At 45.1% G+C, this 25,128-nt stretch overlaps 1 protein-coding gene across 1 annotated transcript in view; it reads left to right on the forward strand.

The window, feature by feature from the left end:
* Nucleotides 1-1,459: 1,459 nt before the first annotated feature.
* Nucleotides 1,460-25,128, forward strand: part of HYI (hydroxypyruvate isomerase (putative)) — an 80,219-nt gene continuing 56,550 nt past the window's right edge. Inside the window, exons 1-2 of the mRNA XM_086953212.1 lie at nt 1,460-2,249; nt 15,374-15,485. Coding sequence (XP_086809338.1) covers nt 2,051-2,249; nt 15,374-15,485 — 311 coding nt within the window. The 5' untranslated portion in view covers nt 1,460-2,050. The remainder of the gene's footprint in view (nt 2,250-15,373; nt 15,486-25,128) is intronic.

The following is a 25,128-nucleotide window of genomic DNA, read 5'->3' on the forward strand; positions in this document are numbered from 1 at the left end:
ACACTCTACAGATTGAGTAGCTGTGCGCTATATTAAATGCACTGTTTTACCTCATTTAAAAAAAGTGGCCCAAATGTGCAGAACACTTTCAGTGTTTTTATGAAAATGAGGGGGGGGGGTGTAGTTTTCAGCAGAGGCATGTATTCTCAACTTCACTGAGATAAAACCAAAATCCAAATGTTGCCAAACTTTTTGTTCAGGGATTATTAGTTCACACTGGTGAACCACAACTGACAGTAAGTGAGGTGCAGTCTGCTCAGGCCCCGCCCCTGCTCCATCAGCAAACAGTAATGGGCGGGCCCAGACAAGAGACTGGGAGTGACACCTTCCAGCGATGGTAAACGGGAGGTAATAGAGCCACATCAGCCCCCAATAAGGTACCCCACTGGGCCGAAGAGCAGACACAGCCCAAATGGGCCCATCGCCAGAGTGTCCGACCACTTCACCTGTCCTGCTATGTGAAGCACGTGACTGTAGGTGACACGCTTCAAAGCCACGCCCCCTTATAAGCCCTCCAGTCCCACCCCCAGCTTTTCTTCTCCTCGTGTTTCCTCCGGCCCCGTCCCCGGCTCAGCGGCCAGGCCAGGGTGCAAGGGTCAGGCCGTGTCCGCCCCGTGACACTCCTCCTCCTACTCCCACCGATGCCCCCCCCTCCCCCGACTCATCTTCTGAACCCTCCCTCCGCTCCCTTCCTGCCCGCCCCTACGTGACACTACTCCCCCCTCCTCGCCTCCCCCCCCCCGCCCCGTGGAGACCACGCCTCCAGAGTGAGCCAAGCCCCTCCTCCTCCATTACTTCTTCTGCCCCCCTCTCCTTTTAGAGTCTACCCCTCCTCCCGCCTCACGTGCCTCCCTTCCTCCCCGCCTGAGCAGGCGAGGCCTCCCCCGTCCCTCCTGCAGCTTCTCTCCTCTGGTGCCTACCCCTGCCCCCCAGCCGTCTCTGGCCGCCTCCCTTCCCTGCACGGATCTTGGTTTGACTGTCTCTCCGCCCACGGAAGCCTCAGCGCTGCAGCCACCGCGCAACTTTCACTTTTAATTTCCTCTGAAGTGAACCTCCCCTCTCCAACCAGTGGCCAGGCCACGCCCACCTCGTCTCCTCGCTGCTCAGCACACACTTTTACGTCCACACATGTGACTCCCCTCCCTCATCCAGCGCAAGTCTCTCATTTCATCCTTTCACACCTGTCACTCCCCTCCCTCACCAAGCGCTAGTCTCTCACACCTGTCACTCCCCTCCCTCACCAAGCGCTAGTCTCTCACCTGTCACTCCCCTCCCTCACCCAGCGCCTGTCACTCCCCTCCCTCACCCAGCGCCTGTCTCTCCCCTCCCTCACCCAGCGCCTGTCACTCCCCTCCCTCACCCAGCGCCTGTCTCTCCCCTCCCTCACCCAGCGCCTGTCTCTCCCTGTCACTCCTCTCCCTCACCCAGCACCTTGAAGTGTCACTCCTCTCACTCACCCAGCGACGGTCTCCCACACCTGTTACTCCCCTCCATCACCCAGCGCCTGTCATTCCACTCCCTCACCCAGCGCCTTTCTCTCACTGTTACTCCCCTCTATCACCCAGCGCCTGTCATTCCACTCCCTCACCCAGCGCCTGTCTCTCATTTCAGACCTGTCACTCCTCTCCCTCACCCAGCACCACTGCCTCCTTTCACACCTGTCACTCCTCTCCTCACCCAGCTCCACTGCCTCCTTTCACACCTGTCACTCCTCTCCTCACCCAGCACCACTGCCTCCTTTCACACCTGTCACTCCTCTCCTCACCCAGCACCACTGCCTCCTTTCATCCTTTCACACCTGTCACTCCTCTCCCTCACTCATCGCCAGTCTCTCCAGGTGCCCAGCTCTCCCTTCTCCTTCCGGGCAGTCCTTCTCCATCTCTCCTTCCCTCCATCCCTCCTTCTGTGTGTCAGTGGTGCTCTCACCTCTTTTCAGACCCCGTGACTCTTAGGCCTGCCAGTGGTAATCTTCCACCTCTTTCCAGAACCTTCCCTCCAGGGTGTCCCTGAACCTCCTTCCTTATTCTGACCCCCGACCCCACCACTCCAGATGCCGCTCCTCCAGTTCTCAGCTAACCTTTCCTGGCTCTTCCCCACACTGCCCTCCCTACCCGAGCGCCTAGAGGCGGCGGCTGGAGCGGGGTTCCGCAGTGTGGAGGTGGCCTGGCCCTACGAATGCTCCCCGGAGCTCCTGCGGCAGGAGATGGAGAAGACCCGACTGAGACTCGTGCTCCTCAACACCCCACCAGGTAACAGGCTGCGAAGGGTCACTGGGACCACCCCGCCTGCTCCAGAAGTGACAAACTGACCCGGGCACCTCTGTTCAGTTGATACATTGGCAGGTGACACCGGGCCAGATCTATCGGAGTGCCCACCACACCCTCTCCAGAAGCGCCAGTGACTACACAGACTTAGGCATTGGAACCCCTTACACTCCATTAGTGTTTGTCAATATATAGGCTGCTTCAATCAATCAATCAGTGACTTATATAGCGCGCTACTCTCCCCGAAGGGTCTCAAGACGCTGGGGAGAGGGGTCCGTTACTACTCGAAAAGCCAGGTCTTGAGTTGCCTCCTGAAGGAGAGGTGGTCCTGGGTCAGCTGCAGGTGGATGGGGAGGGAGTTCCATGTCTTGGCCGCCAGGTAGGAGAAGGATCTTCCTCCTGCGGTGGCTCGGCGAATGCGTGGTACGGCGGCGAGGGCAAGGCTGGCCGATCGTAGTTGGCGGGTGGGTGTGTAGAGAGTGAGGCGGCTGTTGTGGTACTTCGGGCTCATGTCGTGGAGAGCCTTGTGTGCGTGGGTGAGGAGTCTGAACGTGATCCTCTTGTTGACGGGGAGCCAGTGCAGGTCTCTCAGGTGGGTCGAGATGTGGCTGCGACCCACCTGAGAGACCTGCACTGGCTTCCCGCCAACAAGAGGATCACGTTCAGACTCCTCACCCACGCACACAAGGCTCTCCACAGCTCTCCAGCCGGATCCCTACAGACTGCTCCATCACAAGGAGTGATGACCAATGAACAGAAGACGGTACTAGAACTTCCCCTGCCTCATACCGAAGTGATATCTGATAAATACAGCAGGTCTCTAGAACCTCTTCCAGTAGTGATAACTAAAAAGAAAAAGAGCCTGAAAAGGGCACTAGAACCTTTGTGCCTCTTCCTGCAGTGCTAACAAGTACACAGTGGAAGGTTAAAGAACTCTCAGGCCTCCTCTAGTTATAACCGTGAGAAGTCAGATTGTTAGTTGAGGAACGTGTGAGCGCATCTCAGGCAACAGCCACAATACCCGTCCGGGTGAACCACTAAAGTCATAAAATCTACCTGTACTTAAACCTTTAGTAGCTTGGCACAGCTACACCTAGTCATGTGACACAGGATACAGGCACCAAATGGTTTGGACAAGAAAATGCTGACTTTTTGAAAGTGCCATTTTAAGCATTGTGATTTAAAATCTGACTTTACCATTCAAGAGGGTGTTAAATTACAATTCTTTAGACATCAGCCTTAATATTACGACCTGCTCCCATTCAAAAGTTATCACTTATTAAATGTAATAAGGTAACCCAGTGTATCCTATGTAAGAGGCAAGGCTTGCAGTAGTGAAACATGATTTTAAGCGTTTTTTACTTCCAGGACATGTAAAAGTAAAAAGTACTCTTCCCGCATTTTAAATACATTGCACCCTGCTCTATGGGCTGTTTAGGGCCTACCCTAGGGGTGACTTGTATGTATTAAACATGCATTGGTAAATGCATTAGGTTTCACCTATGTGTAGTTGTAACTTGCTGAGTAGTTGTACAATATAATCAATAAATCGGGTTTGTAAAGTGCGGCTACTCACCTGTGAGGGTCTCAAGGCGCTGGGGGAGGGGGAGCTGCTGATGTATCTGGGTGTGGAGGTTCAGTCGAAGAGCCAGGTCCTGAGGTCCTTCCTGAACTGTGTTAACGACGCAGATTGCCTGAAGTGGAAGGGTAGGGTGTTCCAGGTCTTGACGGCGAGGTAGGAGAAGGATCTTCCTCCACTTCTGGTCTTGTGGATCCATGGGACGGAGGCCAGGGCCAGTTGAGCGGAGATGTCTGGCGGGTGTGTAGAAGGCGAGGCAGTGGTTCATATATTCTGGTCCTGCGTTGTGGAGAGCTTTGTAGGCATGTTTGAGGAGCTTGAATGTGATTCTCTTGTTGATAGGGAGCCAGTGGAGTTATCGGAAGAGTTATGTCATATGGTTGTTGCGGGGGATGTCGAGGACCAGTCTGGCTGCGGTGTTTTGGACATTTTGTACTTTCCGGAGCTCTTTATGGGTCATGCCTGCTTAGAGTGCGTTGCCGTAGTCCAGCCTACTGGTGATGAGTGTGCGGGTGACCATCTTTCTGGATTCTGTGGGGGTCCATCTGAAGGTCTTTTGAAGTAGGTGGCGCTTGTTGAAGCAGGAAACATTGGTTTTGCGGCTTATTGAGAGAGAGGAGTCCAGTATGATGCCAAGGTTGCATGCGTGGTTCGGAGGGGTTTCTAGTGCAGCGGGCCTCCAGGAGTCGTCTTAAGTTGACGGGGCTAGTCCCTGGTTTGATCATAATGACCAAACAGATTAAGTCGAAAAATATCAATCTGATAATGCCTACAAAGTGCACAGAAACATACTGAGGCTTAAATAGAAAATGCCACAAATGTTCTAAGGCTAAAGCTTCTTCTTTACATAACAAAGTAATACAAAAAGTAAGCATTCTACCACATTGTCAGAAGCTGTCTGCCTTTTCTGTGGGAAGACATCTTATCTTGACAGTGAATGGGGATTACACAGTGTGAACAGCTTTAGTAGATGTATTGTAAATATCTGCAGCCAGGAGAAGTTAACAAAAACAAGAAACTTCCACAGAAAAGCGAATGAACACAGTAATACGGAAATGAGAACTGATAAGAGCCCCCTAATAAGATACATTAAATGCAAGAGATTTTTCAAGCACAGCGGAACCTAAAATGGAAGTTTTAGGCCTGGCAAAAGGTTAATTTTGCCAGGTCAAAATGGTAGTTCAACACTGCACCCAGGCTACAACGGCAGGCGTAAGATATTTTGAAAGGCTACTTACGTGGGTGGCACAATCTGTGCTTCAGGCCCACTAGTAAACACACAAGGTGATGGACGGAATGTTGCACATTGGCAAAACATTCCCCCCCAGTCACAGATCTGGGTTTAATTCATCGTTATTTTGCTCACAACGCCACCCCAGTTCAGACATGGGCATATGCAAATCAGTCTTGACCCTGTGCCTCAAGGGAACAGTCCAGACCGAACTGCCAAGACATGTCTTCCCTGGACCGGAATCAAGCATCCTAGGACCAGTTTCTGGCTATCAGCCGTCTTCAGCCAGGATAGCTTGACTCCAGTGGCGCATGAAGCACGGGACCCACGTCTGGGCATACCCTTCCCACATAGGGTGAACAGCAAAACACACAAGGTGATGGACGGAATGTTGCACAGTGGCAAAACATTCACCCCAGTCACAGATCTGGGTTTAATCCATCGTTATTTTGCCACCACGCCACCCCAGTTCAGACATGGCCATATGCAAATCAGTCTTGACCCTGTGCCTCATGGAAACAGTCCAGACGAACTGCCAAGACATGTCTTCCCTGGACCGGACTCAAGCATTCTAAGACCGGTTTCTGGCTATCAGCTGTCTTCAGCCAGGATAGTTTGACTCCAGTGGCGCAGTGAGCACGGGATAGTATCTTGGGCGGTGGACTCCACTCGTCCATGGCCGGAGAAATCGAAGCGGTACACGGAGGAACTGAGGTCTTGTCCCTCAGACAAGGAGGCGCTGCCCCTTACATCTTCAAAAACAACAAAAATATAGGGGCGAGTGGATTCCACCGCCCAAGTACTATTGGCTGAGCTTGGACGACTCAAAACGAGAGGATTGTTATGAGAGACACCACTGTGTTTCTTTTGAGCTTGTCAGATTGGATAATCTAAACAAAGTTGAAGCTTTTAGGTCCTGATGAGAACCCTGTAAATTGAAGGGGTTTGAAACGCATAGACCTGCTTTCTTTCGGCCATAAGAAATTTGAACAAATTGGAATTTGTTTGACACAGGGCATTTATGTTGTAATTCCTTTTTTTTTTTTTTTTTTTTTTTTTTTTTTTTAAATCTTTTTATTGACAATTTTACATTATATACAGAAATTCCACCCTCCCACCCCCCAAGACCAATAATATACGAAAAGACATATTACATTACATTCATAGATCTGTGGTTAATACATTAACGTTCATTTAGGACATATGCGGAGGCAGCAGTTAAATCATGATGAATAGATAGTAATACGAGATAATAGATATATGGCAGCCTATGTATGTCTCTGAATCCACTGCAGCAACGGTGCCCAGATCTGCAGGCCCTTTTTTCTTTTGTTAGATCCTTTATTTTTATAAATTGCAACCTCAAGACTGCAGGTCGCAAGTAGCCTAGCCCTCCATTGTTGGAAGGTAGGGGGATTGGGATCGAGCCAAGAAGAAGCAATACAGAGTCGGAGGATTGCCATGCCCACAAAGATCAACCCATGCATAATTTCCTGCCGCTCACAGTTTGCTACCCCAACATAATTTCTTCAATTGAGACGTCCACTCTTATTTGGCACAATTCAGACAAGAATTCGGATATATCTTTGATCAGAATATTTAGCGTGTTGCATGTTGCAAACACATGTATAATATCAGCCCCAAATAATGCACAACGTGGACACGTAGTACCCTTCCCTGTCACCCATTTTGCAATTTTCTCAGGTGTATAATATAGACAAAAGAATGTTTTATAGCATTGTGCTTGTAGTTTTATCGACATTAATGATGTTTGGGTTAATTCATATGCGCGGCAGGGAATAGTAGGCTGTACTCCCAGTTTGATCTGCCAAAAAGAATACTGTTTATTCAAATCATCTGGAAAGACTGAATTCAGGGACTCGTATATTTCCCCAATCTTAGGTGTGTTATTTTTACTGAGATTATCAATCAGTTGATTGTTCCTGAAATGGCACCTTCCGCCAATTTTTTTTGCTAAAAAATCTCTAACCTGCAGGTACTTAAAAAAATCTTAATGGCTAATATTATATTCTACATGTAGATCTTCAAACATCTTAAAGCCCTCTGATGTGTAAAAACAGCCCAGCTGTACCACTCCCGCCGCGACCCATCTGTTGATACAGCTATCCAGAAAAATTTCTGGTAGATCATTATTAAGACTCATTGGAGTGTAATATGAGTATCTCCCAAACCCCAAGAGCCTACGTACATTGCTCCACACTTTGTACAGCCCCGCAATAGTTTTGAACTTAACTTTCTTAATGGGATGAGGCAGCAGGGAGAAATCAAAAACAAACTGGAAATAGACAGAGCTCGGGAACAATGGCCGAGCCCTCGCTGAGCGAAGTACTGAGCTCCATTAAGAATTTTCATAAGGACATTAAAAAAAAAGATGCCCAAAGGAATCATGTTGCCATTGAAAAACTGCAAGGGGCAATTAAAAAGGTGGGCAATATCTGTACTGAAATCTTGGATAGAATGGCCTTGGTGGAAGTACGTGCAGAAAATTTGGAAACTGATGTAATTAAGCTACAAAAACAAGAGAAAGAACATGATGGAATTATAAAGGACCTCATGATGAAAGTTGAAGATCACGAAAACAGATCGAGAAGAAACAACCTGAGGTTCCTTGGAATACCCGAAGGCTTTGAGGGGAACGACCCAAGGGGCTCGATGATCAATCTACTAAAATCAGCCTTCCCGGAACTTGACACCTGGGACATGTTTAGAGAAATCCAGCGGGCCCATCGATTTCCTTTAACACTACCCAAACACTCTCAGAAAACACGCCAATATCCTCGGGCTATGTTGGTCCATTTTGGGAACTTCCTCCTACGAGAAGCCATCTATGATCTGGCAAGGCCTACAAAGCAGAGGCCACACAAAGACTTTATGTTATTTGCCAGACCAGATTTTGCCCACGCCACCGTTGAGAGAAGGTGGAGAATGAGACAATTATTTACGCCCTTTGAGAAAATTGGAGCGACAGTCTTCCTACAAAATCCGGCCAGATTGAAAATAGTATACAAGGGATCAAAAAGAAGCTTTTTAAGCGAAATCCAAGCCGAAGCCTACCTGAGGGAAATTTCAGAGACTGGGAAAGGAAATTTGAAAAAATAATAACAAAAAAAACCAAAACAAATAAATAAAAGAGGGGAATTGACAATTCAGCAACTAGCATGGGGAGCAATCAGAAGGGGTGGGGGAGGGGAAAAAACCTTAAATAACTGAGAACTAAAATATGTTATATATAATTTGTTTTCTCATAAAACCTCAGGGCCAATGTCTAATTTCATAATTGACCCCACCCACTCGAATCAAGTGTATAGGGCCAGCTCACGGGGTGCGCTGAGGCGCTCAGACCACACAGACGCCCACACCTGGGTACCCGGGGACCCAGGAAGCCTCATAGGATGGTAAGGGGGGGCCAAGGGAGGGGTTGAGGGAGAATGGGGGGGTACAAGACCAAGGGATTTCGAGCACAGGGAGGTTGGAAAAGACATTGCCAAGGGGTATAGAGATAGATACAGACAAATATACAAGTATGAGGACATTAGGCAATCTATAAAAGCTCTAACAACAATATGGCTACACTAAAAATAGTTTCACTTAACATATGTGGCCTCAACGATATTAAAAAAAGACAGAAGGTCACAGTGGGGTTGAAATCAATGGAAGCTAACATCGTCTGTATGCAAGAGACACACATTGAAGGATCTCAGCAATATTTGCTTAAAACACTGGGGTATAAACTTATTATTGCTTCAACACAGGGCGTACGAACTAAGGGGGTGGCGATTTTAGCAAAAGGGGGCGGGCTCCAATTCAATAGAGTGTTGTCTGATAAATTCGGCAGATGAGCAATTGCTGAATGCCTGTATAATAGTGGGCTAAACAGATTGACACTTTGCACCATCTATGGGAGCGTTTCAGATGAACCAGAGATGCTGATTGATATATCCAACGAGCTAACACCCTGGCCCCTACCCCTCATCATCTGCGGGGATCTCAATTTACATCTACCAGGGGATTGGACAATTGGTCCTGATTACAAATATCATGGTAGGAAACCAAGAGTTTTCCAAGCACTAAAAGATTTGTGCATTGTACATGGTCTAATAGATGGGTGGCAACATAATCATAATGGAGAACCTGGATTCACCTTTTTTTCATATCCTCATTCCCGACATGCACGGCTAGATTATATGCTTATGACGAACTCATTGAAATCTTTGTGTACGATAGAAAAACTTCCACGCGTACTGTCGGACCATAATCCACTAATGCTGAATTTACTATGCACCCAGACTAGCCGTCCATTTATGAACTGGACATTTGAGAGGGCATTATTGAAGAATGAAAATTATTGTCAACACATGAGGGGGTGGATCCCGGGATTTATCGAGGACAATTTGGGTAGTGCGCCTATTGCAATAGTGTGGGACGCCCTGAAGGCCGGCATAAGGGGAGAGACACTGCAATTTTCAATCAGATCAAATAGGGAAGGTAAACTCCATATGGCAGCATTACAAGAAAATCTGAGTAAAATTGAGAAGGACTTGATTATAGCAACACAACAGGGCCAGGCGATAGATAATGTTTTGACCCAGGTAGCCGTAGCTAGGAACTTTATATCAGAAATATTTGTGGAAAAAGCCATCATCAAAGCATCATTACAGAAAAAGAAAGTATATGAGCTAAGTGAACAGGTTGGACATCAATTGGCAGTACTTATAAGAGAGGAGATATCAACAGGCACTATAAAAGAAATTCAAGATCCAAGATTAGGTTTAACATCGGAACCATCTGAAGTAAGGGCATCGTTCCAGAGATTTTACCAAGATCTATATACAGAACCTACTGTGGGGCTGGGGGACCCTGATTTATATCTAAATACAATCCCAGGGACTAGATTTGAAAAAAGAAGATCAGGATATACTGGATGAGTTACCTACTTGGGTCGAGATGCTCCATTCTTTAAATTCGCTAGCTAGTGGAAAGGCGGCAGGATTGGACGGGATCCCGACAGAATTCTACAAGAAATTTGCTGACCAATCAAAAAGAATAATGGAAGAACTCTTCATTCATATATTCCAGGGGGAGAGCCCACTGGCCTCATGGTCAGAGGCTAAGATGGTGGTGTTCCTGAAAAAAAATAAAAACCCCTTTGACTTAGGATCTTACCGTCCTATTACATTGATCAACGGTGATTCCAAAATTTACTCGAAACTTTTAGCAACTAGACTTGCACCAAAAATAAATAAAGTAGTATCATATTACCAGCATGGGTTTATACCAGGAAGGTCAACAACTGACCATATACAACGAGTAATCTCTTTATTTGATTACACGGAGTCAACAGGAGACCCTATGGCGCTTATCCTGCTAGATGCAGAGAAGGCATTCGATAGGGTCTCCTGGAGATTTTTATGGGCTGCAATGTCTCATTGTGGAATCACCAACAGTTTCATCAAGGCTACCCAAAGGCTATACAATAATCCAAGCGCCAGGGTATTGGTTAATGGGCTTCTATCGGAGAATTTTGCGATTTCAAGAGGGACAAGGCAGGGGTTCCCGTGCTCCCCTCTCCTTTTTGCAATTTACATTGATCCATTCATCCGATGGCTGGAGAACCTTGCATCAATTCCCCCGATTCAAATACGCAACCATAATACTAAAATCTTAGCATACGCCGATGATATCGCGCTTGTTACTAGGTATCCCAATTTAGCTATGCCTGTGATAGAAGAAGAGGCGTATCGGTTTGGACTAATCTCGGGTTATAAATTGAACTCCAATAAAACCGAGATTGTTCTTAATAATAAAATTACGATGAGAGACTCAAGAGTGACCAAGGAGGCCGTATATTTAGGTGTTAAAAAAAAACGCGAAAATTGAAAATATCGTTGAGAACAACATAACCCCTCTGATATTACGTACTAAGAAAGAGCTGATCCGACTGAATAATTTACATCTCACTATTGGTGGTCGTTGTAATGTGATCAAGATGATTTTTTTGCCCTGTTTTTTTATATTTCTTTCGAACTATCTGTCTTGAGTTTCCTCCCCATATTTTCAAAACTATAGACTCCATGTTTTCTAGCTTTATCTGGGGATATAAGAAACCCAGACGGGCACTTAAATGGCTTATGCTACCAAAGGAGAGAGGAGGATTATCCCTGCCCAATTTTAAACTTTATTATTGGGCCACCGTTCTTAAATACTGTGTCAAAATGATCTCTCACGATCAAACCAGGCTACCGATCCCGACCCGCAAGAAATTATACTAGGAGAAGAATGTACTGGCTGCTTCAGGCAGCATGTAAATGATAGCTATTTTAAGAAAGTTAAGTTCAAAACTATTGCGGGGCTGTACAAAGTGTAATTCCTTTTCTATGGCATTTAACCGAATGTTTCTAAAGAGAAACCAATTGATTTTTGTATAGGGCGAATGCTGGTGATTTGGTGAGTGAGTGAGACCATAACATGAGTATGTATGGAATGGGATGAAGTTTGAGGAAATGTTTGAGAAGAATGTGCATGAGAATGTATTTTAACTAGAAGGTTGTTTTGAGGTGCAATATACAATAGTTTGAAGAATTGTAAAATGTGTGTTTTCTATATGTGAAAAACTAATGAAATCTAAATAAAAGGATTCACTTCAGACTGAAAAAGTGGTCTGCGGAACATGTTGTTTCAATTTCAATATGGCCCCTCGAAAATGAGTGCGTTTGAATAAGGCATCAGTACTGGCAATTGTGTAGTCCTTCGTAAAATTGAGGCCTGGCCTTACTGTTTTGAGCCCAAACCCAGTTTTGGTATTGGCTTATCAATTTAAAGCAATATAGCCCTGGTTAATGCCTCTCTCCTCTTCCTACACCAGCATGCACAGCTTCAGGTACGAAGGTGAACACAGGATATGCTGAAAGTGTCAGCCAGATATCCAGTCTTATTAAAAATGTGCCTCAAAGCTACTGTGGGCGTATCTTAATGGCTTGCATGTTCTGTTCAGTGGGCTTCTGCTCTGGAGCTAACTTCTTCCGCTGAAAGTGTAGGGTTGTAGGTTGCAGGCAAACTGTTTTGCAATCCGAAGCACAGCATAAGTGGGATCGGCGGGAAGTCCTTCTCCTTCTGGAGTGAATGTCCATGTCGACCTTGCTTTAGGTCCACATCCACACAGGTGTGGTCCGGGGTTGCTCTGGCCAAGTCACACAAGACATGCTGGAACTGGTGAGGATTTAGACCAATTTAATGAAAGGCCTGTTCTCCCTTTTGAGGGTTTGAACCTAGAGAGTACACTTGACTACATAAAGATTTCAGGGTAGGGATCCCAGGAGCAGTGCTGGGAGCAGGGAAACAGACAACTCGCACTACTGCTAAAACTTTGTAGCACCCTACAGCTGTAGTATCTCTACTGTCTCCATACCTCATGGAAGTGTATGTCTGAATTCCCAGTATGCAGTGACCTCAGACGTTGCCACACATCGCTGTGAAAGGCCAGTGAGGCCATTGCTCTCTTTTTCCATTCTGCACACTGCATTTCATAGTGTGTCCCCAGTTGTACTGGCATATGACATGCAGGTCTCAACAATTCTCATTTCAATTACGTACTATTTTTGTTTGATTTTACGTTGAATTCTTTTATGTTTATATGTTTCCTTTTAATTCTCTTTGTTCATCAAAATGGTGTGATTTAATTTTTACAACACGTTGCATCTTCCATTATTTGTTAGTAAGTCCTACACTGACAATGAATATGTTGGCCCATTATTCATTGGGATCGAACATTAAAGTACAATTTGGAATCCACGTATAAATCATTTGATGCCCACATATTGTACATTAACTTCAGTGGTAGGGTACATACATCCCTTCCAAAATGGCAGATCTTTAAAGCAGTGTGTACCTTCTGGTTCAGCAAATCTGAGTGGAATTCTACTCCTCACAGTATGGCGGGTCTCCCCAATGGTGGAATGCAAAATAACAAGGTACCACTAACCGTGTAGCCTGTAAACCAAACATACAGTAGAACTTCTAATGTGCTGCAAGAGTAGTACACCGAAGTGTGGAACTTGCATCAGCATGTAAGTATGAGATACAGATCAAAAGATTTTGGGCCCCATGCGTCAAACTAAAAACAGGTCGCAAATGGGCAGATTCGCAGAATCTGCCCCTTTGAGACTGGTATTTTTGCATTTGGGATGCATCATCCCAAATGCAAAAATCGCAATTTAAGGAATCGCAAATTTGTGATTACTTAAATTGCGATTGTATTTAAGAAATCACAAATTGCGATGCTTCAAATGCAATGCTTGATGATATTTAAAATAGTGATTTCGCTATTAGGGAACGCTAATTACCATCAAATGAAATTTGATGGTAATCAGTGAAAACTTTGAAAAATGCATTAAAGTGCATTTTTCAGAGTTCAAGGTTACACACACACACGTGCCCTTGGGGCATGTGTGTGTGCAACATGGGTTCACTTAGCAATTTCAGGGGTGCTACAGGGTGTCATTTTGTCACCCTAGCACCCTTGAAATTGCATGCACAGTTTGCCAGTACCTATTGGGTACCCGCAAATTGCGCATGCAATTCCCATTCATTCCTATGGGCCTCTAGACCCATGGTATTGAATGGGAAGCAATTCCTTAATTGCGTCTCACAATTTGCGAGTCGCAATTAAGGAATTTGTAGGAATCCCTGTAACATAAACAGAGTACACTATATGGAAGATTGAACATTATAACAAATGGACCCCAAAGAGTGCTCATCGATGCTTAGAAGGGTCTAAATGACAATTTTTTCGGTTTCTTTAATGAAGTGTATGGGAAGTGGTTCTTTCACACTGGCACTAACACCACTTTAGTCTTATTCCTTAGATAAATACAGTCCAGTACTGGGTCCCGTTGATACAATATCTTGAGAAACTTTTTTTATTCCCTTTTGGAAGTTAATTTTCCTGAAATAAATAAATAATTTTTACACTCACGTTTTCCAGCACCTGCTTTTTCACTCTTTATGGTCTATTTGTTATAATGTTCAATCTTCCTTATAGTGTACCCTGTTTTTGTTACAGCCTTGAGAAAGCCCTAGCGCTACTCGCCGTATAGGGTGAAACACGTGTCGGCTGTCCTCTATTGTGTTTAATAAAGTTATGAAAATTTATATCGAGAATGGTATTCTTAAAGGAGATGAATGAACAAAATATGTAACAACTGAGTTTGTTATTATACTACATACAAAAGGATGGATTTATTCGTGCTATATTGAACACCAGTTATTCAAAATACAAAGGAACATATGCTCAAACCCAATTTCAATTCCCTTTTCTGAAGCTCCTATGGTCCAGAGCTTTGAGCAGTGTTCCCTCACTGATTGAACCTTTTATGAAAAAAGATTTAGACCTGGGACTCCTGGACCTTTTAATCTGGCCAGTCGCCGGAAGTGCCTGATCCCAGGGCACGTTGTTTGGACTTTTAGGGAAAGTATCCTTGAAAATGTGTCACTTGAGATGTTCTTTCAGGTCGCCATTACGTCATCTTGGAGTCATTTTGGGGATCGGGACTGAGAATTCTGGTCACAGGTCTCTTTAATTGTGATTTTCCCCAGATTAAATAACTTTGAAACTTGGGCTTTGATTCATCTCAAAGGTGGTATCAAATGTTCACTTTGCATCTAAGACTGGCCGCGTTTTTCATCCTACCTTTAGTGCTCCAGGAAGGCTATGCTTCCTTCTTTGGATGACTTAATTATGTGTGACTTTTGGCGCTGCCTGTCCTGGACTAGTGATGTAACATACAAAGATGGCCCTCACCCACAGAATATGTGTAGGGGTCTCAGAGAAAGAGACACCTGCATGTCAGAGGTAGTCATAGTCCTGAGTTTGAGTGGGGCTCCCCTTGGGTCTGTGTTACACCCCTGGTGCTGGTGGAAGACTTGATTCTGTGACCATGAACAGCGGTAGTAAGACGGTCATCTCCGCGGCTTACTTAGTGGCGAGGAAGGAACCCTAGAGGGGTGGAGGCTTCTGGGCACATGTTCTGGGGTAGGTCTTGTGCACACTTGCAGGAGCGTTTCTTGGGCTTTTTCGACCTATGTGTCACACTACGAGTGGACCTTTGTATCCCACTACAGACAGGACATGGGAGTGCTTGGAGGGTTGGCATTTGGTGAAGGATGCTGGCTTCTATTTCACACACAGAAATCATCCTCTCTGCTCCATAACCGGGTTTGATCAATACACATGCTTTTGTATACATCCATGCAACTGTGTCTTTTGTGTTCTTTTCTAATCAGGAGACCTAGGAAGAGGCGAGATGGGCCTTGGCGCGGTACCTGGGAGGCAGGAGGACTTCCGGAAGGGGCTGGACCTCGCAGTGAAGTATGCGAAGGCCTTGGACTGTGAGAGGTAGGAGAACAAATGATATATGTGATTGTTATGACCAGATTTTCAGACTAGATAGAACCAGCTCACAAGAGCAACACCAACCTGGCCAAAAACGTAACCACCTCCCTCCTCAGGACCCATCTATCCAGGCACCTGGGTACCTACCTGAGGATGGGGAACTCGCAATATACAAGCTCATATCATCAGAAACACCACTAAATCTATAGGGATTACTAGGAATACTCACTGATTACTAAGGACATCCATGCCCTACACCACACTCATACCTCATAGTCTCGTGACCACATGGGTCCAGACTAATCTACCCTGGGGCAGTTCTGATTATTTACCATTACACACTGATCACCCTCAGTGCTCACTCGACACGCAATCCGGCGTGCCATACACACTGATCACCCTCAGTGCTCACTCGACACGCAATCCGGCGTGTCTACACACTAGGCTGCAGCCCTAGTGCTCTCTTCCTTCCAATCCGGTCCACAATCCGGCGGATCTACACATCAGGCTTCCGCCTGATGCTCTCATTAACGCCGCTTACCAACGACGACCACTTTCCTATGAATACCTTCAGCTCTCTCCCTCTCTATGTTAGGAAGTCTCTCTCACTATTCACTAAGGGTTCGCTACTACAATAATATTATGGGATGGCCGAATCACTTAGTGTCAATAATTCCCTAGCTCAAGGGCTCCTCTCTCTCCCTAATTATTCAGTGGCTACTTACCGGATCAGGGGCAGCATCTGTTCTGGCTGTAACACCTGACTAAAAGGAAAGGTTACCTGTGCTTTAAGAACAATAGACACACACTGTATGCAAGAGTTATTACCTGATTTAAACGCTCTCTATCATAAGAACAACACATGCACACTAGTTCACTAAGAACTGGGGTATCTTTATTACAATAACAATAGAATACACATACACAAATCTGCTGGGTCTCTATAACTAACAAGAACTGTAACACACCGCTGAAAGAAAAGGATTAGACATACAATATAAGGACAAGGTTATCTGCTGGGTCTCTATAACTGTAACACACCGCTTCAAGGAAAGGGATTAGACATACAGTGTAAGGACAGGTTATCTGCGGGGTCTCTATAACTGTAACACACCGCTGAAAGAAAAGGATTAGACATACAATAGCCTAGGGAATAAAGACAAGATTAAGGTGTAAGTGTAAAGCGGACTAGTTTAGACTACCTCACCTATTAGAAGGAATATTTTTTCTCTGTATCTGGTGGGATCAGGGTTCTCTGTCTCCCCATCCGTCACCACAGCTTCACGCCTCTGGCTCAACTGCTTCAGCTGACAGCCTCAACTCCTCCATCTGCTTTAATGCATTCTGACAAACTGGCAGTCCCAGCTGATAGTTCCAACTTTGATGACTGCTCTCTCCAGCTTCAGCAATCATCTGCCTTCTTTCTCCATTCTAGAAAACCAATAGAACTGCACTGTACTCTGCAGCTCCAGCAAACATCCTACTCTCCACTCTTCAAGAACCAAACTGACCACTCCTCCTCTTCTGCACTTCGCTGATATGGATTCCTCTCCCCTCATGGAAATTTCCAACAGAGGGCTGCCTCCCACCGAATTCCTGTGCTAGCTCCAGGGCTCTCCGCGCAACCGCAGTGCGCATCTGCATGTTACGTCTGGGCCCAAGAGACAAACACATTCCTCGGATAAGAACCAGTCCTGGCTGGTTTTCCTCTAGCAGACAACAGGCTTAACTATAAACATTACCTTTACTCTGCAAGCATCTCAGCTCTGCAGGGATAGAAAGCAAAATGGAGTCTCTCTAGTTCTGGGCCTTGTAGGCCTGAGAAGGATGAAATAACCCTTAGCTCTGTCAGAGTACCTACACAAACCATACCAATATGTAATATAAAGTCAGGACCACAGGATCCACCCTCTATTATAGGCAGGATAATGAAAGGACACATAATTGTGTCAAAGCCAATAGGCAATAGATGGATTAGAGTCAAGAATAAGGGATCTATCATCATATAAAGCAGCTATCCTCTTCTAGGTCTGGAAAAAAGGGCTTAAAGGGGCCAACACAAGGTAAGAATACAGCCTATAGGTGTGAGCAAGTTTAAAGTCTTCATCACTCCGAAATAGAGCCAAAAAACCGGTCAAGACAGTGATGCAGGATATAGCCCTTCCTCGCGACTCATCAATTGAAACATGTTCAACTAGCAATGGATTCCAGGCTCTGTAGTCATAGAACCCAAAAATAATTGTTGTAGCACAAGTGCAATGAGTTTACTAAACATCTCATCCATTGCAGAGTATGAAGTTAACAAATGGCAAAGCCTCCATTTTACTCATACATCCAAACTTCCTGTCTTTAGAGGAGATGGTCCCCGACGACACACAGATTGTAGTAGCTGCTTATAAAGATCAAGCCTCACCCCCGTTTCAAAATTGTATGCTGGAAATGAATTGCTGGATGGGCTAGCACTGCCTTAAACTTAATTCGGAGAAAACTAAGATAGTGATTTTTGGTAACCTTCAACCTAAATGGGACGGCCTCTGGTGGCCTATTGAGATGGGAGAACTACCGAACCGGTAGCAAAGGCTAAATATTTAAGGCTACTGATTGATAACAAGCTATCGTACTCACAGCAAACTAATGCTATTGTTTCTGCTGCCTTTCGTTTGATCAAGAAACTGAAGAAGGTTCTTCCGTCCATTCCTACCGATTCTAGGAGGATGGGTGAAGCTGCCCTTGTGCTATCAAAGCTAGATTACTGCAATGGACTGTATCAGAATATGCAAAACCAACATCTAAAATAGATGCAGATGGTACAAAATGCAGCCGCAAGACTCCTATTCAATTGGCCTAAATACAAGTCTGTTTCCAAGGAAATTTGGAAACTCCACTGGCTTCCTGGAGCAAGTAGTGTCAAGTTTAAGACGCTATGCTTAGCTTATAAAGCCTTGAACAACATGGGACCCTTATTTTTAAAAAGTATTTTTCATTGTTATCATCTTGTTAGACGGCTACGCTCTACTTTCGTCAGGCTCATGATGGTTCCCAGGATTCGCACCTCCAGTTGGTGGGGGGGGGGAGTGCCATAGCATTGGTTATGGTACTGCCAAATTATCGAATACACTTCCAATGTATATAAGGTCAGCAAGTTTGCTATCCTCCTTTAGGAAAACTCTTAAAACCTGGCTGTTCCAGAACTAAATCTTGATCCCCTGGGCATACTTTTAGTCTCCGCGCCAAGACACCTTCGGGTATTTGTGCGCTCAATAAGTTAAATTAACATCACATAACATATCAGAACATAAATACTTAGTTAATGTATCAGCCCACCATGAGCCTTCTAAATATATGTCTCTTTCTTCAGGTCAGTGATGCACACCCTTTGGTTGATAAATATTTGCCTGTGTGTCGGAAGGCCACGTATGACTGTGGCTGCCTGTATTTCGGATGGCCAAGTATGACCGGTCTTGCCTGCCTTTCGGATAGCCAGTTATTATCGTGCCTGCCTGTGGTTCAGATGGCCAGGTATGACCGGTCCTGCCTGTGTTTCAGATGGCCAGGTATGACCGGTCCTGCCTTTGTTTCAGATGGCCAGGTATGACCGGTCCTGCCTGTGTTTCAGATGGCCAGGTATGACTGGTCCTGTCTGTTTTTCAGATAGCTATGTATGGCCAGGCCTCCCTATGCTTTGGATGGCCAGGTATGATCGGGCCTATCTGTGTTTTGGATGACCAGGTATGACTGTGCCTTCCTGGGTTTTGGATCAATCAATCAGGGTTTTGTAGAGCGCACTACCCGTGAGGGTCTCAAGGCGCTTAGTGAGGGGGGTGTGAGTAGCTTATTTGGGGTCATTCGAAGAGCCAGGTCTTGGGGTCCTTTCTGAATTGGTGCAGTGCCGAACTTCGTCAGAGTTGAAGAGGGAGTTCATTCCAGGTCTTGGCGGTGAGGTAGGAGAAGGATGTTCATCCTAATAGGAAAGAAACCTCTATGCCAACCACAAAGGTTCTGTGCTGCCACGCCACCCTAAGTTTTTTCCACGAACACGCGCCACTGACGTGAATTGAATCGGAATAGAGGAAATTCGTTCATTAGTATCGTTCTTCATAGGACTTCCATGGCATTCGGAAGAAGTAATGACGGGGCACTCTATTGCTCACTAAACCACGGAATTATTTGAAGAGATTCCATTCTCAGAATCCTAGAGAATCTCGTGCACTTCTTCTATAGAAAAAAGGCTCCCGTTCTACTTGGGAATCCTGGAGTCATTTTTGCAGACCCATAGGCAGTTCTTAATTGGATCAACCCGTTTTTCTCATACAAACTCAGAGACATCCCACGTCTCTTTATTGAGTTTTATACATCTTGGTCCTGAGGAAGGTGGTCATACCACTGAAACGCGCGTAGACCAGTTTTTGCAGAAGTGTTCCCTGGGAGCCAAACCATCGAGCTGGGTGGTTTTTGGAAACAACTTAACTTGGTTTCCTGCAACTATTTTGGGACCCTCCACAGGGTCGAAACTCTTTTATCTTGTATGTGAAGTGTGGAATTGTAAGAATGAGGATTGAATGAGATTGAATATTAGTAATGAATGATGTGAGTGAGTTTTATTTTGGGATGTCTAATTTTACATATCACGGTGTGATACTTACAAGAAATAATTTGTGAAAACCTAGTAATCACGTGTCGCATATGATTGTATCTCTGTATTAATAATATTTAGAGATGTGTGTATACAAAATATGTACAAAAATAATTTAATGTACAATAAAAAGTTTTGAAATTTATAAAATGTCTGATGTTCCACATAAAATGCTATGAAATCTGTTCAGATAGCTGACATATATTGAGGGTGGCGTGGCAGCATAGAACCTTTGTGGTCGTTTGTTAAATTAAATAGGTCGGCATAGAGGTTTCTTTCCTATTTGGTATATATTTTCCTCCCTCCTCTTGGACCTAAAAGTATTGCAGGTTGGGGGCGAGGGGGCTTCTTCCTCTAGGTAGAAAGATCTTCCACCCGCTTTAGTCCTGTAGAAATGAGGGATGGTGGCTCAGGTGAGGTCAGCTGAGCAGAGGTTTCTCTTGGGGGCGTGGGAGGAGATTTTGTCGTTGAGGTATTGGGGTCCGGCTTTGTGGAGGGCTTTGCATGCATGTGTGTGCAATTTGAAGGTTATTCTTCTTTCGACTAGAAGCCAGTAGAGATCACTGAGGTGATGTGGTCATGTCGTGGGATGACGAGGATAAGCTTGGCTGCGGCGTTCTGGAGTTTGCAGAGGAGTTTCTTGTTGATTCCGACATAGAGCGCATTTCTGTAGTCCAGTCTGCTGGTGATGAGTGCGTGGGTGACGGTTTTCTTGTAGTCAGGGGGATCCACTTGAACGTCTTGCAAAGTATGCGAAGGGTGTTGAAGCATGCAGAGGTTACGGCCAGGGGCGTAACAAAGGCCCCCACAGCCCCTACTGTGCGGGGCCCCGCCAGCTCCAGGGGCTCCCTGCAGGGCACAGTATGCCGGGAAATAATAGAATGAACCCAGAGTGTACGTAGAAATTGCACATAATAGTTGAAGTAATTTAACATTCAAACGAACGTTTTCCAAAGTGGCTGCTAATCAATCACACACTGTTAGTTTCTGTCATTACTGTGGGCTGCTGAGGAGGCTAACCAAAGGCATCATTCTTCTCCGATAAAAGAGACGCGGCGCGGCGACCTGACATCATGATCCCAGGTAGTGCGTACAATTGCGCGCAAGGGGCGTCACATTGTGCTGCCGGGAAGCGGGAAGTTTGGAGGAAGGCGCGGCTCGGCACTGGCTGGTTTGCGGGTGATGCCATAATAAAAAGAATGCAAGAAATAAACCTCTTTGGGCGATATTCTCTCGGAAGCAGGGAAGCGTCTAGCTCTGAACAGATATCAACTTTTTCAGTGTGGTATCCTGGTTTGGATGCCATGTGCCTTTCCCATTAACCTGTCTTGCTACTCAGCCTATCTGGGTGAATGGTGGAATGTTGTGTGTGTGAGGTAATATGGAATGTGTGGTGTGCCTGGTGGATGGATGACAGTTGGAAGAGAGGGCTGAGTAGCAAGAGAGCTGCTCCTGGTGGGGCTTAGGAGAGACTTGAGTATACTTATATGATCCATAGATGATACTTGAATGATTACATGACTTAACCTGAAATCCATCAATAAACCATCATCAATCAATACTACTCGGCTACAGATCATCTTATTACATGCAGTTCGATACTTTCAGACGGTGGACTTCTTTCCGTAGAGAATAGAGATCAGAGAGCACGTATGGTGGAGGGTGGGGCGCTGTCTTGACCGCGAGGGCAAGAAGATCTACTCTGCAGCGGTAAAAGAAGCTCAACTCCAGGGTGAACCGTGCGAAGAAGCTAGTTCTAAAACCAACGGTAAAACATAACAGCAGTAACTTTCTTTTTTTAAATAGCATAAATGGTTCCCCATTGCTACAGGGTGCATGCAGTTCTCCTAGTGACTCATGCAAGTAAGTTTTCTGTGTCGGGGGTGGTGCGCAGGTTCCTAGGATAGGCCACTTTACTGCTGTGGCATTTCGAAATGATACAGCCTGCCTGGCTGTGAGCGCTGTGTGTGTCTCAGTCTCACAGCCTCTCGGGCTTGCCCAGCAATCATGCTGTCATGCCACAGCTGAAGGTGGCAGCCAGAGTCTGCGAGTCAGAGAGCGGACTCTTAATTAATGTATGGCATATAGTGGCCTGAGGCAGCTGAGCTTTATGTTAGGGCGCCTCACATCCTGTTATAGAGTCCTGTGGTTCTGCAGTCTAAAACGCAGAGCTCGCTCTTTTTGGCGTTTAATTCTTGGCTCAGCCTTGGACCTTATTTCGAGATGTCCGCTTTTTATTGTTTTCTAGTGGTGACAACTGAGGCTGCTATTAGGAGTTACTTCAAAAGTCTTACTTTCCTGCTTACAGCATTCGCTTATGAATAAGGTGGGGCCTTCATTGGCAGCTTTACCAACTCAGTTCACCCCACTGCAAGTGATAAACCTTTTCCCATCACATTACATTTTTGTGTCACCTCACCTTGGACCACAAACACCACCTGGTAAAAGTGATTTGTTTTATTCTCGTTTCGTGATAACTTTATTTCGGTCAACGACCATAAAAGCACAAGCAAAATATGTACATACAATAAAATACATAAATAATTAAGAACCAGCAGTTAAAACATTATTAAACAATCAGTTATCCACGAAAAATGGCCATCATTAAAAATTAGTCACAATTAATCAAAGTGGACCTTCTGCGCCACATACCGTACAAAAAGCGGGAGACCGAGAAAACAATAAGGGGGGATGTATCATATTTTAAAATTCTAACGGCTTGAGCACAATGTTTTAGTCCCAGATTTCTATATAGTGGTACCAGCCAGGCTCTACGGATGACGCTATAAGCAGGGCAAAAAAACAAAACATGGGCAATGTGTTCTTTGCCATTGTTGCAGACAGGGCAGATTCCCTCCTCTTGACCTGCCCATTTGCAGGTCCGTGTCCCAAGTGGCAGGCAGCCGTGCCTTAATTGTGTATATAGTTTTCTTGCAGGGTGAGGTTCTATTTGATCCAGAAATTCCTCCCTACTGGGCACGAGTTTTACCTGCAAAAATTCCGAAGACAACCTGCCCATACTTGGCGAACGGTACAGCAGACTTAGGTTGTAGTGCCTCAGAGAGACCAGCAGCACAGTTCTCCTAAGCACTGGACAACTCTCCGCCGGGGTCTCCCATATTTGGGGCATTCCTATTCGATAGGCAATAGTTTTAATATGGAGCAACCAGGGTATTTTCTAGCTCTTCAACGCCCCCCAGACAGCAGCAAACTCAGCTCTATAATCCGCAAGCTCCGGTACTGTCCAGAGCCTTCTCCAGTACAGGAGGGGTCGGGCCGCTAATAGTTCAGAGATGGGCTCCACTCCTAGGTCAAATCTCAAGGGTATGAGCGGGGTGCTTTGGGGTAGACCAATCAAATTCCTCATAAAGGCCCGTTCAACCCTGAGAAGGCTTGCTGTACTCGAATGTCCCCAAAGTTCTGCACCATAAGTTACAGCAGGTCTAGCTTGAACACTGTAGATTTCAAGCGCTGGGGAGACTGGCTTAAATTGCGCTGTCCGCTGAAACTTACCTATGCCCCCTAAAATCTGTGAGAGCTTTAGGGTAGATTTGGATACCTGAGGGCTCCTATTTCACCATGCAGCGTATCTTTTTTTTGGGCCTATTTGGCAATGCTTCTGCCTTTTTATTCTTATTAATCAATACAATATGCCATCCAAAATTCACAAGTTTATGATATGATCAGCATTGTACATGAGAAGCACTTAAATAGCAATAGAACAAAAGAGTCTTCCTATCACTTTTATGAAATATGTAAGTAAAGAAGGCTCGGTGTCAAGAACAGGAGTATGGGCACAGTCTTAAATGCTATGTCATGTGAAGAGATGCCCGCCCTCTTTCATGGTTGCCAAGGTTTCAGATTGCTATGTGTAATATTTTGATAATTTTCGTTGTAATTATGAGCCAGCCACCTCAGGCATTGGCAGCAGTTGCAAGATCTTTGTGGTAAATGAAGTAAAGAAGCCTATGCACTACAGAGAATAACTGGTGTTCCCATCAGAAAGCAGGGAGCTAACTGACCAGAGAGAACACAGTGGAGCATGACATCAGAAAATGGAATGTAAGACTTAAAGGGGTACAGCAAAACATAAGTGCAGAAAATACAACAATCTTCTTACTTTCACGTAGCTCAAATGGGTCTAACTTTTGATATTTATACGTTTCCCTCGTCTTCTTTGCTTGATTTTCTGCTCGCAAGAAAGTGTCACGCATAGTTGTTGAAATGTCACTCATAATAACACTTACATTTTTTTAAGAATTTCACACAAAGCAAACTGAAACATTGGCAGCTATGTAAGGGAGCATGTCAGACAGACAGAAATTGCAAATTGCCAAATTTGCTGACATGGGTAAAAATCCAGCTGACTATAAGTAGCCTTCCAGTGATGGATGCATTCGTGACACAGCCTCAGTGTTTGGTTTTAGGAAATAATATCAATGTCCTAGCTATGGAAAATGCAAAGATGAGGGAGCCCTTTGTATGCTTAATTAAAGAAACTGGTAGCAGAACTTGTTCACAGATAAGTGGCTGTACATAATAATCATGAATTTATGTAAGGGCCTGCTATGCTACTGTAGATTGCTGTGGTGCCAATTAGGTCTATACAAAACTGTACTGCTAAAAGCGATACATACCATAAATAAATATTGCATCTAATTTCCATATTAGACTTTCTAATTACACACAATTTGCCATTTAAAATGTGCGACTTCCTGTAAAGCTAAATACGGAATGGGTTCCTTTCCTCACAGCCCCTTTCTAATTTTTCTCATAATTTGTAGTTTGTTTTGGCTTAGTTGCTATTTTGCTAAGCAGTAATATGTTGTCTTTTTAAAAAACCTTGCTCGTAAGTGGTTCTCTGGAGTATCTAACTCGCTGCTCCATGGTTCATCACAACTGTAGGCGTGCATTGTAATTAGCTTGCATTTTGCGCCATAACAAGGTTGGGAGCAATGCAGCTCTGTTTATGTGGAGTAAGGATAAAAGTGAGGACTTCGATTTCAGTGAAAG

This window comes from Lissotriton vulgaris, chromosome 1_2 (genome assembly GCF_964263255.1).
Source record: "Lissotriton vulgaris chromosome 1_2, aLisVul1.2, whole genome shotgun sequence".
Classification (NCBI taxonomy): domain Eukaryota; kingdom Metazoa; phylum Chordata; class Amphibia; order Caudata; family Salamandridae; genus Lissotriton; species Lissotriton vulgaris.